Below are 15,343 nucleotides of genomic sequence, written 5' to 3' on the forward strand. Positions count from 1 at the left end.
GAGATTCACTAAATAAGTTAGGGTATATCAATTGTATTATGTATTATGATAAAGGGAAGATATTTAATAACACGGAAAGCTGTGATTAACCAGGAAGGAATGCTGGCCAAGCAAATGGTATAATGCCATTTTTGTACATAGATTACATTGCAAAATGACAGGAAGAATGGGTATTAAAATGATAACATAACTATAGTGCTTCTGGGTGGTGAGAAAATACGCAATTTATACTTTCATCCATTTGTTTGGTTGTATTTCCTAAAATGTGCTTGACAATTATGCATTATTTATGGGCCAATAAATATTTTATACATGTTTGGAAATCAAGGTTAATAGGAATAAAATATGACTTGGCAAAGTTGAATCCATTCAGTTGCATGTGTGCACAATGAGTCAAGACTTGACAAAGAAGAGAGATGAGATGTCATCACTCTCTACCTCTCTTTGCACATCTTGGTTTCCTCCCATTTCCGCTTTTGCCTCACCTCCAGAAGCATGACAGGAAGCAGGCTACCACATCTGTTCTTCGTCCCCCACCCCCATCCTGGCCTGGTCGCCAGCACTGAGATGTCAAACGTTCACCCCACCAGGACAGGAAGAATCCCATGCCCAACTACCACTATGTTGCCCTTGTCCTTCCCTCGCTCTCTGCACACGCTCTGCCTTCAGGTGTGCTTGGGCAAGCCAAAGCAAAGGAGCATTACACACCCCATATTCTTCCCTCTCCCCAAGGATGGCTCAGTTTAGAGACTTCTCAGGAGAGAACTAAAAAGGTAATGTGCACTAGGAAATACCTTCCCTTTTGCAATCTCCCTGTACAAATGTTCAATTTTGACCCCAAGCCAAATAAACAATTTTCACTAATTGCCTTAAATTTGATGCCCAGGTTAGCCAGGTGTCTCAGATGCCTCGCTGTGTATTTTGTAGTACTATTTTCTGAAAATTTCCTTCCAGCCTGATCAGTGGACGACCCCTCAAGAAAAACTAGTTTTGGGACCAGAACAATGATTTCTCTCCACTCAACCCAGATTGCTCTTTTATCTCTTCTGTGTCTGCAATGTGGAAAAAAAAATCACATGCTTCACTTTGGTCCCAGTAATAAAGGGGAAACTGGGCTGGGAAAGGAAGGACTTGAGTATGACATGGAGGAGACCCCAGGGTGAACGTTCTCTTGGGAAGGAAGCTTTGGTAACTAACAGGGCACTTTTTTGTGATGAGGAAGGGATAGGTTTGAATGTGAATTCAGTCCCTCTGTGGAACCCAGAGGACCCAGGATAAAACAGTGTTCTACCTTTTCTTGCCAAGAGGTTAGAGTATTATCGTGCATCCTTCGTTTTGCAAAGAGAAACCATCAGGTTCAAGGATTGGGGAATTAGGAGAGTACACACTTGATTAGGTCTCTTTTTCTTTCCTGGGATATTTTGAGAAAAAACCACTTTTTTTCCTTTACAATTTGAAACTCACCTGGAATCTGGGGTCTCCTTTCAGGAGGAGAGGCCGTGCTTGCCCCACTTCGAGTCCCACTTGAGTGTCCTAAGGAGATAAACGAAAAGATGTCTCAGCCCAAGTTTGGAATGTACCACCAGGAGTTCCAGCCTCCAAGATCTACATCACCAAGAAGCTAGTAGCCACAGACAACTATAAAGTATTGTGCAAGAGATTAGCACCCCTAAAAGTGCAGTGCAATTAAGGCTAAGGCATGGATGTGTTATGTGTATGTGGAAACATGAAAATCTCAGGAGCAGTGGTGTGTGCAGTGCTTAAGACTGGGACTGGCCTTTTGAGCTGGACAGTCATGGATTCAAACCCTACCTCTGTCTCTTGCTAGCAACTTGTGCTAGGTAAGGTTGCCTTTGACAAGTCTGGGTTTTCTGTCTTGTAATATGGAGATTGTAAGATACTCCACTTCATCAACATTTTACAGACGTTTAAAGAAAGAAGCACACAAACACTGTAACAGTTTGTAGTTGCTATTTTCTATGTTTAATGTCGGGCCTTGCTACCCAAAGTATGGCCCTCTAAACCAGTAGCAGAACCATTGCTTGTGGGCTTGCTGGGAATGCAGAATCTCAGGCTTCCCTCCAGACCTACTGAATCAGTATCTTCATCTTTATGAGCTCCCTAGGAGCTTCAGATGTGCCAGAAAACTCAAAGTGAGCCTAAAAATCATATCCACTATCATCACAGAAATTAACATGAACACTGAGAAATACAGGTTTTGGGGCAATGACCTTTTCTGTCAATGAAAAATCACCTTATTAGAGTCCCTGCTAACTTATTAGTGAATGTATGATTTTTGTTAGAAAAATGAACACTTTTCTATTAATAAATCACAAAATAAGGATGTGAACCAAAAAAACCACTGAAGTTGGGCAAAAGCATTGCAAAAGATGTGCTGTACAAGTCAAAACCAAAGGTGACTTATCAAAATGAGGAAGACATCAAGTTTTAAAAGAAATGTCTAAGACATCTTGCTAAGAAGACTTACCTAAAACTGAAGCTTTATGATTTTTTGTTTTGTTTTGTTTTTATATGTTTCATCCTCTAGTTGAGAGTAAATCTTGAAAATGTTGCACTAAAATTAGCTTTTTATCTCATGGGAAATGGGGACCTGCTGTAGAATCCTCAAGGCCACCAATGGGAGAAAAACCTGGGGAAGCTTGTTTGGCTAGTTGGTGAATGAAGATGGTAGGGTTTTCTTAGAAAGCCAAACTTCTGACTATGTAAAGTAGACACTAAAATCTTGATTGCAATCATTATTTCAGGGTAGGAGGGCTCAACAATTTGAAGTTTTTGATGAAACTCAAAATGCAGCAAAACAAATTCTTACAGATGTGTGGCTATTTTAACATAGGTCATCTCATTTTGCCAGTGACCTTTTATTTTACAACCTCAGAGGACTCCAAGGCACTTTCCCTACCTGTTCCCAGTGTGTTTGGCCATTGGAAGGTTTTCACCTGAGATATTGACCATGTAAACTGGAGATCCTTGGCCTTGGAAAACACTTAAAAGGTGCCGTCATCTTTGCTGATCTTTTTTTTTCCTGGCTCATAACAGCCTTTGATATTTGAAAGAGAGTACACTAATAGATCACATCTCTTTGTATTGATTTAAAAATAAAATGCTCCCAGCAAGGAAAGATCTGTATTTATGCACAACAAAATGAAGCCTCTTGTTTGAACAATACACACTTGCATGGGAGCCAAACAAAAGAGACAAGGCCCTGCCCACCTGATTCTCATTTCAAGCAAAAACCAAAGAGCATAGGCAATAGACAGCCAGCCTCTCTTGTACCCTAGAGATCTGCTAATCCAGCCAGGGCAGAACCAACCAGGAGCGCAAGTTCTGCAACACAGGGTACTGGGCACTATAGTTGGAAGATGACACCCAACCTGATAAAGGCAGACAGTGATCATTCAACTGGATTCAGCTATGAGAAAGACAGTGGAAGACAGAGATTTTTAAATTTTATCACACCCACAAACCACCTGGGGGGAGGAACTTGGTTAAAATGCAGATCCTGATTCAGTGTCTCTACACTACACATAGATTCTGCATTTCCAACAAGCTCCTAACTAATGTCTCTGTTGCTGGTTCAAGGACCATACTTAGGGTAGCTGGGGTCTGCTGGCTTTAGAGAACATGGCTTTTAATAGTAATTTCCTCCTGTTTCCCAAATACTTTTTCATTCGTGATACCTTGGGCTCCTCACACACACTCCAGGAAGTAATTGAAGTAGATGATCTGATCTTCATTATTGATAAGGAAACTGAGGCTGGAACATTTGAACATGCCCTATCCAAGGATCCCAGTGAGTCTCAGACTTTTGCCTGTACTCCAGAAACTTTTCTAGTAAACCCTAGATCCCAGGGTAGAAACATAAAGGGTTATTATTGCAGCCATCATGTAAATGTCTTTCTTCGGATTTGCTTTAAACCTGGAGGCAACCCTTGCTCCAACCTGGGCAGGCAGGGAAGAGTGATAACTTATATGGATATAGGTCACCTGGTTTTGTGATGCTTGGGAGACCACAGTTGGTGGGAATAGCAGAACCTCTCAATAGCCCCAGTAGTGAAAGGTCAGAAGTAAACCTTATGTCAGACTTTGCCGCCTGAAGTAACATTTTCAGGGGCTGAGATCTGAGTCAGAGCAAACAGGAATCGATTTAACAATGCATGCCTGGCAGTAGTTAGTAACAGGGGTGCTTTCTCCAGCAGTGGAGCTCTTACGAGAGGCAACAGGAAATCCTGGGACTACACTCGACTCCACCACTCACTAGTATGTCAACTTGGCCAGGTTACTAACCCTGTCTAAGATTTAGTTTCATCTGTGATGTGGGGACAATAAGAGTACTTATGTACATCAGGGGGTCTCTAGGATAATCCAATCCATTATTATCAGGTGAACTCTAAATTTGCTGATATTGATTATTCTTGGGCTACAGAACTATCAGTTTAAGGTGGTCCAACCTAATACAGGTAAAGTGTCTTGGATAATGGTACTTACAGTCACATAGTAAATTCTCAAATGTTAGTTACTATGCTATGTACCAGAGATTATGCTAAGGGCTTTACAATGAATTCTATCATTTAGTCTTTGAAACAATGTCCTCTGACAATTATTATCCCAATCTCGTTAGGAAATTGAATCTCAGCCCCTATAAGCACCTTGCTCCTTTACTATGTAGAGGAACTGAGGATCAAACACAAGCTATTTTTATTTCAAAACCTGTGCTCATAGTCACTCGGGCACAGGGCAGTGTTAAATTGGGCCCTTACTTGGATTCTTCCTGATCCTTTCAAATGAAAGATTTTTCTCCAGAGCAGTAGTCACCAAAGTCCCAGAAGTTATCAGTATTGCCAGGGAGTTTATTAAAAATACAAAAGCTTGGGCTCTTCCCCACACTAACCAATTCAAAAACTTCCCAAGGTGAGGACCAGAAATGTGATTTCATGGTCCTCTCTGTGATTTTAATGCCTGCTAACAGAGTATTAATCTATTCTCTAGAAACGACTCATACTTTGTTAGTAATTATCAAGTTCAATGAGTATAGCAGTAAATGACTAAAGTAATTTCAAACTCACCATCAGATTTCGAATCACTAGTAGTATGGGAGCGTTCGTTGGGGTCTATGAATGTGTCTTGATCTCCTGTAATAGCCAAGGAAGGAAAGTTAGTCCTGGGTCTCTGCTCACACTGCAAGCTGCATTTCCTTATGTTGTATTTTCACAAGTCCATTATGAAGTTTATTCTTTTAAATGTAACCAAGAAATGATGTGAAGAGTCTTGACTGGGTTCATATCATGAATGACCACTCCTTGTTTAGCCCACTGACTTATTTTTCATCAAAATTAAGGAGATGGAGGTAGCCCAGCCATTTAAAACCATACCATAGAAAGTGTAGTAGAAATCTAAGAACTGTGACACAAGACACTCTAACTAAAAGATTATAATGGTTTTCAGATCTGAGGTTGAATCTAAGCAATGTGGATGTTAAATAAGGACTATAAGAATTAGACTGAGGTGTGTGGTCACTGGAAAATTGCAATCTGGCTCAGGGGATGAGATTTTTAAAGAGATTTATCTGAGCCAGGAAATTGTACTGTATTTAAGCAATCCTGGGTTTGAATGATGTAAAGATCCAAAAAGAAAATTCAGCAACATATTTAAAGTAAATGAAAAAAGAGAGGATAAGAGGATAACATGTAGAAAATTTGTTCCTGGGTATTAGAATAAAGTCCAGCTAATATTTTTCAAAAGTTAAGCCATATGTTGGGCATCTGCAATCAATATAATCTCAAATATCAATTACAGGAAGGCTTTAGATAGAGAAAAACTCATGAGTTGCTAAAATCTAACTCCACAATTAAAATCTTAGATTTGACATATGGAAATTCTTCAGCTCCTCCACAAACCCTCAACAATTTTTATTGCCTTTTTTTTTGATATTTGAAACAGGTTCTCACTATGTAGTTGAGACTGTCCTGGAACTCCCTATGTAGCCCAGGCTGGCCTCAAACTCACAGCGATCCTCCTGCCTCAGCCCCCCAAGTGCTAGCATTATATGCGTGTGCCACCACACCCGGCTAACAATTTTTAAAGTATACTAGCATCTTTACACACACACACACACACACACACACACACACACACACAAACACACAGTTCAACAGTTTTACAAATTGCAGGTAGTTACTGACTATGAAGATGCCTATAATGAATACAGAGTAGCCTGATCATTACCATTTCCTTGATTAGGAAAGATGGAGATGGGTCACTTGTAATACTCTCCTGATTATATTTAAAGACATAGATTGTTTTGTTCCTGGGCTGAAGGTTAGAATAACAGAACACAGCACGAACAAGAATGCCATATTGATAGTTGTCCCATGATCAAAATCACCATCACCATCACTAAACCCAGCACCACCACTGCCACCATGATCACAAATGCTTTAGTTCTTAATATTAAGCATAAGTATTGAAAAAAAAGTACAGACAGAACTATACATATATGAGTGTTTTGGAAGAAAATTTAAGAAGAGAAGGAAATGTCTTACTAGTTATTGAATCCATGAAGAACCATGAAAAATCCATCTATATCATGGTTTTTCATATACAAATACAGAAGAAATACCAATTTGGTTGAAATAATTTTATTTACTAATGATTAGGCTATATAAGCCTTCTAGGATGATTAAAATGGCCCTTTTAAATTTTAAATCCATTAGGTTGAACAATAGGCATTGCTTTGCAAAAGAAATGAGACTGAACTCGAAGATTTACTCCTCTAGAAGAAAACTGACAATGGCACTTAGAGTTTTCAATAAGGAAGAGCAGGTTTATGCTACACAAAATACTAAGAGGGTCTTTGTTTTGCCAATATCACTGATGTCAGCAATTTTAAACAATTTTCTTCGAAGCCCTAATGTGGGCAGGCCAAAGGAATGACACTAAGCACATGACATACTGGATTCTCTTGTCCTACCTTAGTTAGAACATTCCAGTTGGTCTCTGTTTTGCATATAGGATCCTCTTATGATACCTTTTTTCTTTTGGGGAAGGGGGATCTCTTCTATAAACACAATATGTGTTAATGATTGAATGGTAAGGAGTACTTGAATAATGGTACTAGAGGAGCGAATCAGTTTTTAGTTTCTTAGCCAATTCCTCTTTCTTCAGTATCAGTTTCTTAATCCAACTGGAGTGGGGCGGGGAGTAGAGAGGACTGCTTATTTGAGCAGTCTTATTCTGGGTCCCTGTCAAACTTCATGGAATATGTCATTTCTTTATTATTACAATAAAATAAGTGGCTCCTATCATTAATATTAGATTTTAAAATGAAGTTTTAAGTGTAACATGACTAGAAGAGATTTAGCCTCCAGCCCATCACCAAAAGTAAAATTGATTAATCCATCACCAAAAATAAAAAATTCAGAACAAAGATTCTTATGTTGAGTGAAACTTTACTAAAGAAGCAGCATTTATTAATCGAAGCCAATGAAATTGCTAACATACAAATTATTTTGATCTATAAGAATATTATCTTCACATGTTTCACCTTGATACGTCACAGGATGAAGAATAAAATAAAGAAAGAAATTCTACCATAACAACTGACTCACAAAAATAAATGGAAAATATATTAACAAATGGAAACATTATTGTACCTTAAGTAAATCCAAATTCCCTGGCATTAGAATTGATGTCAAGTGATGATGTCACAAAGAGGCCTAATCACAGTCTATATAGAAAATAACTCTGTAAGAGGAAAGTATATGTTGTTTCTCTCTCTAGAGAAAGTAGCCCAGATAAAAAACGGCCAAATTACCTGGTAAGGAGTGATCAACATCAGAGTTAGGCTCTCCAAAAACAGTAACTTCAGTTTTTCCAACGGCCCCAGTATTAGCAGGGGTCACTGGGATGAGGGTCCTGTTTTCTTTTGTGTCTGGATAATGAGGGGTATAACCTTCCAGGGAAGTAGTTGAGTCTTCGGAAATAGTTCCACCTCTTCTGCCCCCTCCGGCAGGATGTCTATCTGTGTGGAGGTGGAGTCAGTGATAAACCCACATCTGTAATATCACCACGCACCACGTATCTGTCTTCAGAATATGCAATGGCTGCAGAAGCTTCCTAACATTTATCCAAGATCAAGAGTAAAAGACAGAGAAGTTTGCCACACTATTGAATCCTGCCCTTGTTCAACAGAAGAGATTTTGGTGATCCTAATACCCACAAGAAGCGTTTTTGCAACATTTGCCTGAGCTACCCGGGTAAGGCTTGTGCCATCACAACTGTAACTTTGAAGTCAACTCAGGTACTAGATAACCATGAGCTCTTTCTCAACTGGAGTCACCTTTGATGAAGTGGAAAAAACATACCATTGACTTGAAGGGTAAAATTATGCTATCTGCAATTGGAATGGCAAATGAATGATTTTAAAAACTTGAGGCTGCCAATTTAATTATTCTTTCCTATGCCAGATGGGCAATGCTTCTTAGTCACCAGCACTGTGGAATTATGATCCAGAGGAAAAATGACACATTAATATTAATGGGAGGAATATAAGAGTTATATAATCAGAATTTTAGACCAATTGTATATATCATAGAAGCAATGTATTATTTTAACCAAATCACTAATTATAGCATTAAAGAAATCTGACTTTTAAGGCTAAGAAATATAGTTCATGCTTAATGGTCTCCTAAGAGGTCTATACAGCAGACTTCTAGGAGGTCTACAAAGCAGAAAAATCAGAAACCACCACCAGATGCACCTTTTGGCGAAAAGGAACAGTACTAGTAACAGCCAATGCATGTACCTCCACCAAAGACACCACAAGAGCACCCATGAGACATTGATTTTTTATCAATAGCTGAAGCCAACTGGGTTCTTTAATCCTTACTGCCAGATGTCAGAGTAGAAGTTGTTGGATGGCCTTTATCTTCTTCCATTTCTCCATGCGATGTAGAGAAGCTCTGAGAATCACTCTGCTCTGTTTCAATGAGGGGTGAATCGAGTGTTAATTTGGAACCATGATACAGATCCTCTGTCGTCACTAACAGGGAGGATCTGCCTATACTATTCAAAGGGATAGGTGCATAGTGAGATGGAGATTTGTGCACAATATTGTCCTTTTATTGAAAGAAACATCAGAATTCTGTTTTGACATTCATTGGCCCTTTTAATTCCCAATATAAGAAACAAAGGTAAGGTTGCAAGGTGAAGACTGAGTCCAAAATTTCCCCACCCTGGATCATCCCACATGGTAGCATTGCTCGTGGGCACTAAGAAAAACCAGAAAATGCAGAGGCATGGAAAAGAATGTTTGGGTTTCAGTGCCCCTTATCAAAAATGAGGAACATCTACCAGTCAGAAGTGTGACTGTGCAGAAAACAACACCTACAAAAGAGAAAGAAGCCCATTGGGATAATCTGCTCAAGAAACTCAAATCAAATTTGCACAAGGAAATTCATAACTCCCTTCTAGAGATCATTAAATTAAAGTAACAATTTCACTCTATTACTAGGCTTTTGATCTCATCTGTGCACAAGGATTTTCATTACCACACCAAGGAAATGCTTGCCTGTGCAAACACCAAGGCCTCAATGACTTGTATCCATTTGAAGTTGAACTACTGCCCAGATCTGAAATCTCTTTGATTATTTTGAGTTTATCACCTTTTAATTCTTGTAAGAATGGTGCTGATTGCCAAGTTCCAGGTGCAAGCATTCCATAAAGCACAACTATAAGCCATGTCCACCACCAAATAAATACCATAACCAGGATTCAGATATTCACCAAATCCCAAACCCAATTTCTGAACAAAAGCCAACAGTAATATAAAATGGAAATACAAGTTCTTCATTAGCAAAGGCCATTCATAGGCTATTTTACTGTTCCTTTGATGCTTAACATTGTGCTAATTTACATTGCTGACAATCAACACATGCTTACTGATTTTTTCCTTTGCCTAAAGGGCTAACATAAATGGCTCTGCCCATTCTTTGTATCAAGCAGTGAAATGTGACCCTCTTAATTCTGGATTTCTTTCATATTCTGCCAAGGAATCATGAATGACTTTAGGCTGATCTCTAGATTATCACTGAACATATGGTGGAAATTAAGGCTACTAGAAATTTAACATCCCTTCCTACTAGATATTAGCAAGTATTTCTTTTTTATTCCAAGAAATTTGACAGCTTTGTCAAATTTCAACACTACATTTTGCCCCTCCTTTATGAGCTAATGTGATTTCCCTACTGTATGATTTTCTGGCACCCAAAATACCCTTTCACTATCAGAAAGGCAGTCCTTGTGCCTTGATTGGAGGAAGGATGGGAATAAAAAAGAGATGGTCAGTTAAAACACAAAGGAAACACTGTCTTAGATGTGATCTTTGATGTCACTGACATGACCAATTAGAGAAGGAAAATCAAGGTGAATCGAGTTCTACATCCTTTTTCTTTATTTTTCAACATAAAGTCATTGAATCTGGAGGCACCAAGAATAAAGGTAAAATCAGATATAAAGAACCTCATATGAAATACAGACAAAGAAAAGAGCTTAACACCCTGGGCTGATCTGAGCCACATAGCAAATGCACCATTCCACCACCAACTTGGCCACCATTTTGGCCAAATGAACAAGAGTGGAAGCAGGGGGATAGGTTGACAAGGGACTGAGTGTCATTGTCCTTACGAGTTGTCACTGAAAGAGGTCTTTTCCTGTCCGAGTCTTCCACCAAATCTGTGTTTGGATCTGCAGTAGGCTGAACTGATGTACTATGACTGGTGTCCAAATCTGAAGGAATTAAATTAGTGTTATTGCTTTATTTCCTAAACCACCACCTGATGGCCATTTATGTTCTATAGCCACATTATTTTTAGATTCAAACCTAGTAAGAGGAAAGAAAGTACATACTGATTCATGTCTTTAGAATCAGGATAAAGTATTGTTTCTTCAAAAGAGTGTCACAAGAAGTAGCTGGCTTTTATTTAGGGACTGAATTGTATGAAAGCTATGATTTTGTTTGTTTTTTCTGGGTCTAGTTGTATCACACATGAACATATGATGAGACTCCCAAACCTTGCAGAGACAAAAACCTAACCCATGTGTGACTGTGTCCCATTCCATACACATAGCCTTTCTTAGCAACTCACACATGAGGGAAAAAACAAAGCGCACTGTTCAGGCATTGTTCTGCGACTTCCTGCTTATTGGGCAATATGACTTTTATAATAGCCTTCTACCATCATTTAGTCCTTTTTTCTTCACAAAGTCAGCATTCAGAAAAAGACACAAAATCCTCATGCTGTCTTATCTTGGCAGAGACCACAGGGAGTACACAGGGGAAGAAATAAGCAGTGGATATCACTCAATCATTTTCCCCTAAACACAAATACAGATAATTTTGGAATTTACTGTGCACAAAATGCTAAGAGGAGCTGAAATTTTACCGAGGTATTTATAGATGCTTTTTGCAATGGTCATCACAGATCTATTCTGCTGAAATGACAAGTCCTAAGTGAAATAGACGCCAAACAACCCATAAGCACCATCAACACAACTGCCTCTCCACTCTGATCAGTCCATTAACACTAGTGCCTCTGGGAAGATTTAATCAGTTCCAAATGACTCCAGAGAGAAGCACTGGACTATTGGGTACCCACATCTGCATTGCAGCCTCTCAGTGCTAACAGAAAAGACAATCAAGATCTATGCAGGAAAAAAAATGTGTGGCCAACTCTGCTATCCCAGATATCAAAGTAGAAAGGTTAGTTAATCCAAACCAAAATTTCACATGGATAATCTGCCAAAAAGAAGCCCTGCCTGTTGATGGGCTCCAGCCACTCTGGTTCAGTTTCAGTCTTATGTGTAGAATCTTTCAAGAGACATCATGCTCCTCTAGAGTTAAAGCCATATATTTACCCATGTAGAGGAATCTCCTTCTTTGGTATGGAGATTTAATATTGATTCTGAGGCTCTTTTGTTGGCTTGGGATCCACCATGGATGTCATCAGAGCCTCCAGAATCCATTTGCATAAAAAAATGTGTACTGGGTCTGCATATGGCACTTTAATTTAAAACAGCAGCCCCACTCAGACCTCTCTTCATTTGTGACAAATGGGCCCACTCACTCTGACATAGTCACGCCTTGACTTATTTTCCTTTATGTCCCCCTTTACATGAGTCTTCTTCATAGAAATTCTTCTGCCCACTTTCTTCCTCTGCTTACTCAATTTTTTTTTATTTTTCAAAAATAAGATATAATCCATCTTTCTCTGATGCTAGCTGGCACGTATGGTCTCCTCTGAATTTCTTTAGTGTTTATTATTGGTAACATTCATTTCACAGGTATTATTGTCTCACACTGCTAGATCTGTTTTGCTTCTAATTCTTTTTTCTTTTTTTGCCAGCTAAATTTTAAAGTTCTTTAAAGAAACTTGTTTCCATAATGCTTTGCACATTAGCAGGTATTTAATGCTGATTATAGTTCAAGGGATATCTGGATCACTAATATTTGGGCAAGAAATAGAGTATTCTAAAGAAATAAAACTATAGAAATTCTTAGATTCATTTTAGAGATAACTTTGTGCTTAGTTAATACCAAGAGACATTCTCATTATCCTCTTAGAACTCATTTTAGTAAAGTTTATGCGATACAGATGTTTGGCAATTTATATCCAGATAATATATGTTATTCCACAACTGTAAAATCACACCCTATTTTGGTAATTTTGATTTGTCACTCTTTTGGAATGTTACATTTCTGTGGTCAGGACAGCTTGTCCACAAGAAAAAAAACTTAACTCTATTCAAGGGTATAATAAGAAATATTGATTCCTCTACTTATTTGATACTGATACAGGAGAGGCACCACATATTCTCTGCTAGGTAAGCTGTGATCTGTCATAATCAAAGAAAATTCTTTTTGAATATAAAAACTGGACAAATAAATTCACAATTTTCCATTTTTGCAGAGCTACTACTAGTGTCATCCTTCCCTTTTAGAAATTCTCAGGAAAAAATATAAAAGAATTTAAAAAAAAGAATTTCATCTGTTATAAAAATTATTCACCCACTAAATTCAAAAACATTCATTGAAGGCTAACAGTAAACTACTGGGTACCATGTAATCTTCAAATGTGACAAGAATAAATAATAAAGTTTTCTGAGCTTTCTAGTTACTTGTTTAGAATAACTACTCACCAATTTTTTAACCTCTCAGATTTCTTTGTAAGACAAGTATCTCTGAGTCTATCGTAGAAATAGTCACTGAATCCATCAGTTTGTTTATTTGAAAACCTTGCATGTGGAAGTAGAAATACCCCTCCCTCAGAGGAAATGACTCCTACTCTTAGCAGCCCAGAAATAATTATTTTTTAATCCTGAGGAAATCCTTCACTTTCAGCCTAGGAATTCATATTCAGTTGGATACCAGTCTGTTATGGCTCTAGAGGTCCCCCCAAACCTCATGCACTCATAGGTGGGGCTTTTTGGAGCTGGCTGGTTCTAGGGAGGGCATTTAATACTAGAATTAAGGGTGTGTGGTACTAAATTAGTCCACTGATTTTAATTAGCATAGTTCGGGGTACGGATAATGTGAAGGCCTTCCCTGAGTGTGGGTAGCACTGCCCAGAAACCTTTTAGCCTGGATGAGATAAAAGGTAAAGGGAGGTTTGCTGCCTGCTGCCTTCTGCCCAACATGGCATGGACTGTTTCTCCTCTGCCATGCCATCCTGCTTTGGAGCCAGCTAACTATGGACGGAAATCTCTACAGTCAGCTAAATAAATTTTTCTTCCTTTAACTTGTGGCTGTTGGGTATTTTGTCCAAACAATAAGAAAAGTAACTAAGGCATGAGTCTATGAAAAAAATTAACTTTTGAAGAAAGCCAAATATCTTAAGAAAGTAGATTAGTCTAAAACCAAAAGAATGTTTCTGGGGAAAAAAAGGTGAATGTTAAAAATGTAATACATAAAAAAACTTAGAGGCTATTACCTATCCTTTCTGTCTGAGGATCTCTTCTCATTGGATGTGAGATTGGGTCGAAGAACTCAGTCCAGGAAATGTCCTCTTGACTCTGTGTTGTCATTCTTTGACTGGGATGGCTGTTGTGGGCTGAGACTGTTGTGACCATGCAGTTCAAAGTGTTAATTGACATTAGGCTAGAGATACATTGACATATTTTATTCTCTGGACAAGACAATGAGGCTATCTTCCCGGTACAAAGAGCAAAGAAGTTATATAAATGCAGAATAATTCAGAGGTTTGGTTCATTCATTCTAATTTGTTGGCAATCAGCATGTGAACTGGAGGACATTAAACATTTTCAACTTTTGCATGAACAGAAGATAACTTATAGGCATCAAAGGAAGATGAAGAGGCAGTTCTTGACCCATTGTGCCACAGACCCTAAATGAGGAAGTACAAGAGCCCAGGGCCATGATGTCACCATAAGACAACCAAATCCCAGTAAAATGCACAAGGACCTAGAGAAAGATTTAAGTAGCAGTTTCTCCAGTAATAAACAGGAAAGCAAATGCCATTCATCACAAAAAAATGAATGAAAGCTGTTAGAAGCATTAGCTTCTAATAATGAGATTTATGGTGTAAGTGACAGAGGACAAAGCTCATGACCTTTGCTTCATTCTGTGCCAGTACAGAAGTAGAGATAGAAAAGATAATACTATCACCCAGCAACAACCATACCACATAGCCATTCACTGAATCTATTGCTTCACTAGGAATTTATTGAGAAATGGCCATGCGCTGAAAGATATTATGCACTGTATTCTATGATGCAAATGGAAGCATGGGCTATTTCCCACTCATACTAAGTAAGAACATGAGATTCACATTCTGCACTAGGCAGGACAGATCTCAATGCTTAAGCCACACAGACAAAAGAATCATGCATAGGAGCTTGAAGAGGCAAGTTATTGGAAAGACTTAGAGACGACGACAAGTCTTGAGTCCCACTTCTACGATCCCACAACTCAAGAAAAGAGGTGACTTGTTTGTAAAAAAAATTGCATAATCAAGGAAAAATTACCAAACAGATATGAACTAAAGGCCAAATGGCATCAGATGGGTGTCAATTTTCTCATGTCTGGATCCGCTTCTTCAAACACTAGGGTTCTGACAAAATTCTTTCTCACAAGCCTAGTATTTCTCAGAATCACATTGCAAAGTTGGACGCACATTAGATGGTGGGTTCCCTTACAAAACAGAAGGAAGTATTTTATAAGGTCAGGATCTCTATAGGGGAGGTCCAAAACTAGATTTGGAAGTGACACACTCCAGGGCACAGTTCTTATGTACTTTTATGTTTGTTCCTG

General features: G+C 38.6%; 1 protein-coding gene across 12 annotated transcripts in view; it reads right to left on the reverse strand.

Annotated features, from left to right (window-relative positions):
- Cd44 (CD44 molecule (Indian blood group)) overlaps positions 1-15,343 on the reverse strand; it is an 85,536-nt gene that overhangs the window by 8,660 nt on the left and 61,533 nt on the right. For 6 of the 12 annotated variants that reach the window (XM_010612585.3, XM_010612584.3, XM_010612594.3 and 3 more), the window contains 6 exons: positions 14,004-14,129; positions 10,702-10,803; positions 8,906-8,995; positions 7,832-8,038; positions 5,085-5,150; positions 1,465-1,533 (listed from right to left, as the gene is read on the reverse strand). The exons of 1 other annotated variant lie outside the window; for it this stretch is intronic. In XM_010612585.3, coding sequence (XP_010610887.1) covers positions 1,465-1,533; positions 5,085-5,150; positions 7,832-8,038; positions 8,906-8,995; positions 10,702-10,803; positions 14,004-14,129 — 660 coding nt within the window. The remainder of the gene's footprint in view (positions 1-1,464; positions 1,534-5,084; positions 5,151-7,831; positions 8,039-8,905; positions 8,996-10,701; positions 10,804-14,003; positions 14,130-15,343) is intronic. 5 more of the 12 variants (XM_010612586.3, XM_010612591.3, XM_010612590.3 and 2 more) reach the window with 3 other exon arrangements.

The sequence above is a fragment of the Fukomys damarensis genome, unplaced genomic scaffold (assembly GCF_012274545.1).
Source record: "Fukomys damarensis isolate Sample0158 unplaced genomic scaffold, DMR_v1.0_HiC HiC_scaffold_27, whole genome shotgun sequence".
Lineage (NCBI taxonomy): Eukaryota > Metazoa > Chordata > Mammalia > Rodentia > Bathyergidae > Fukomys > Fukomys damarensis.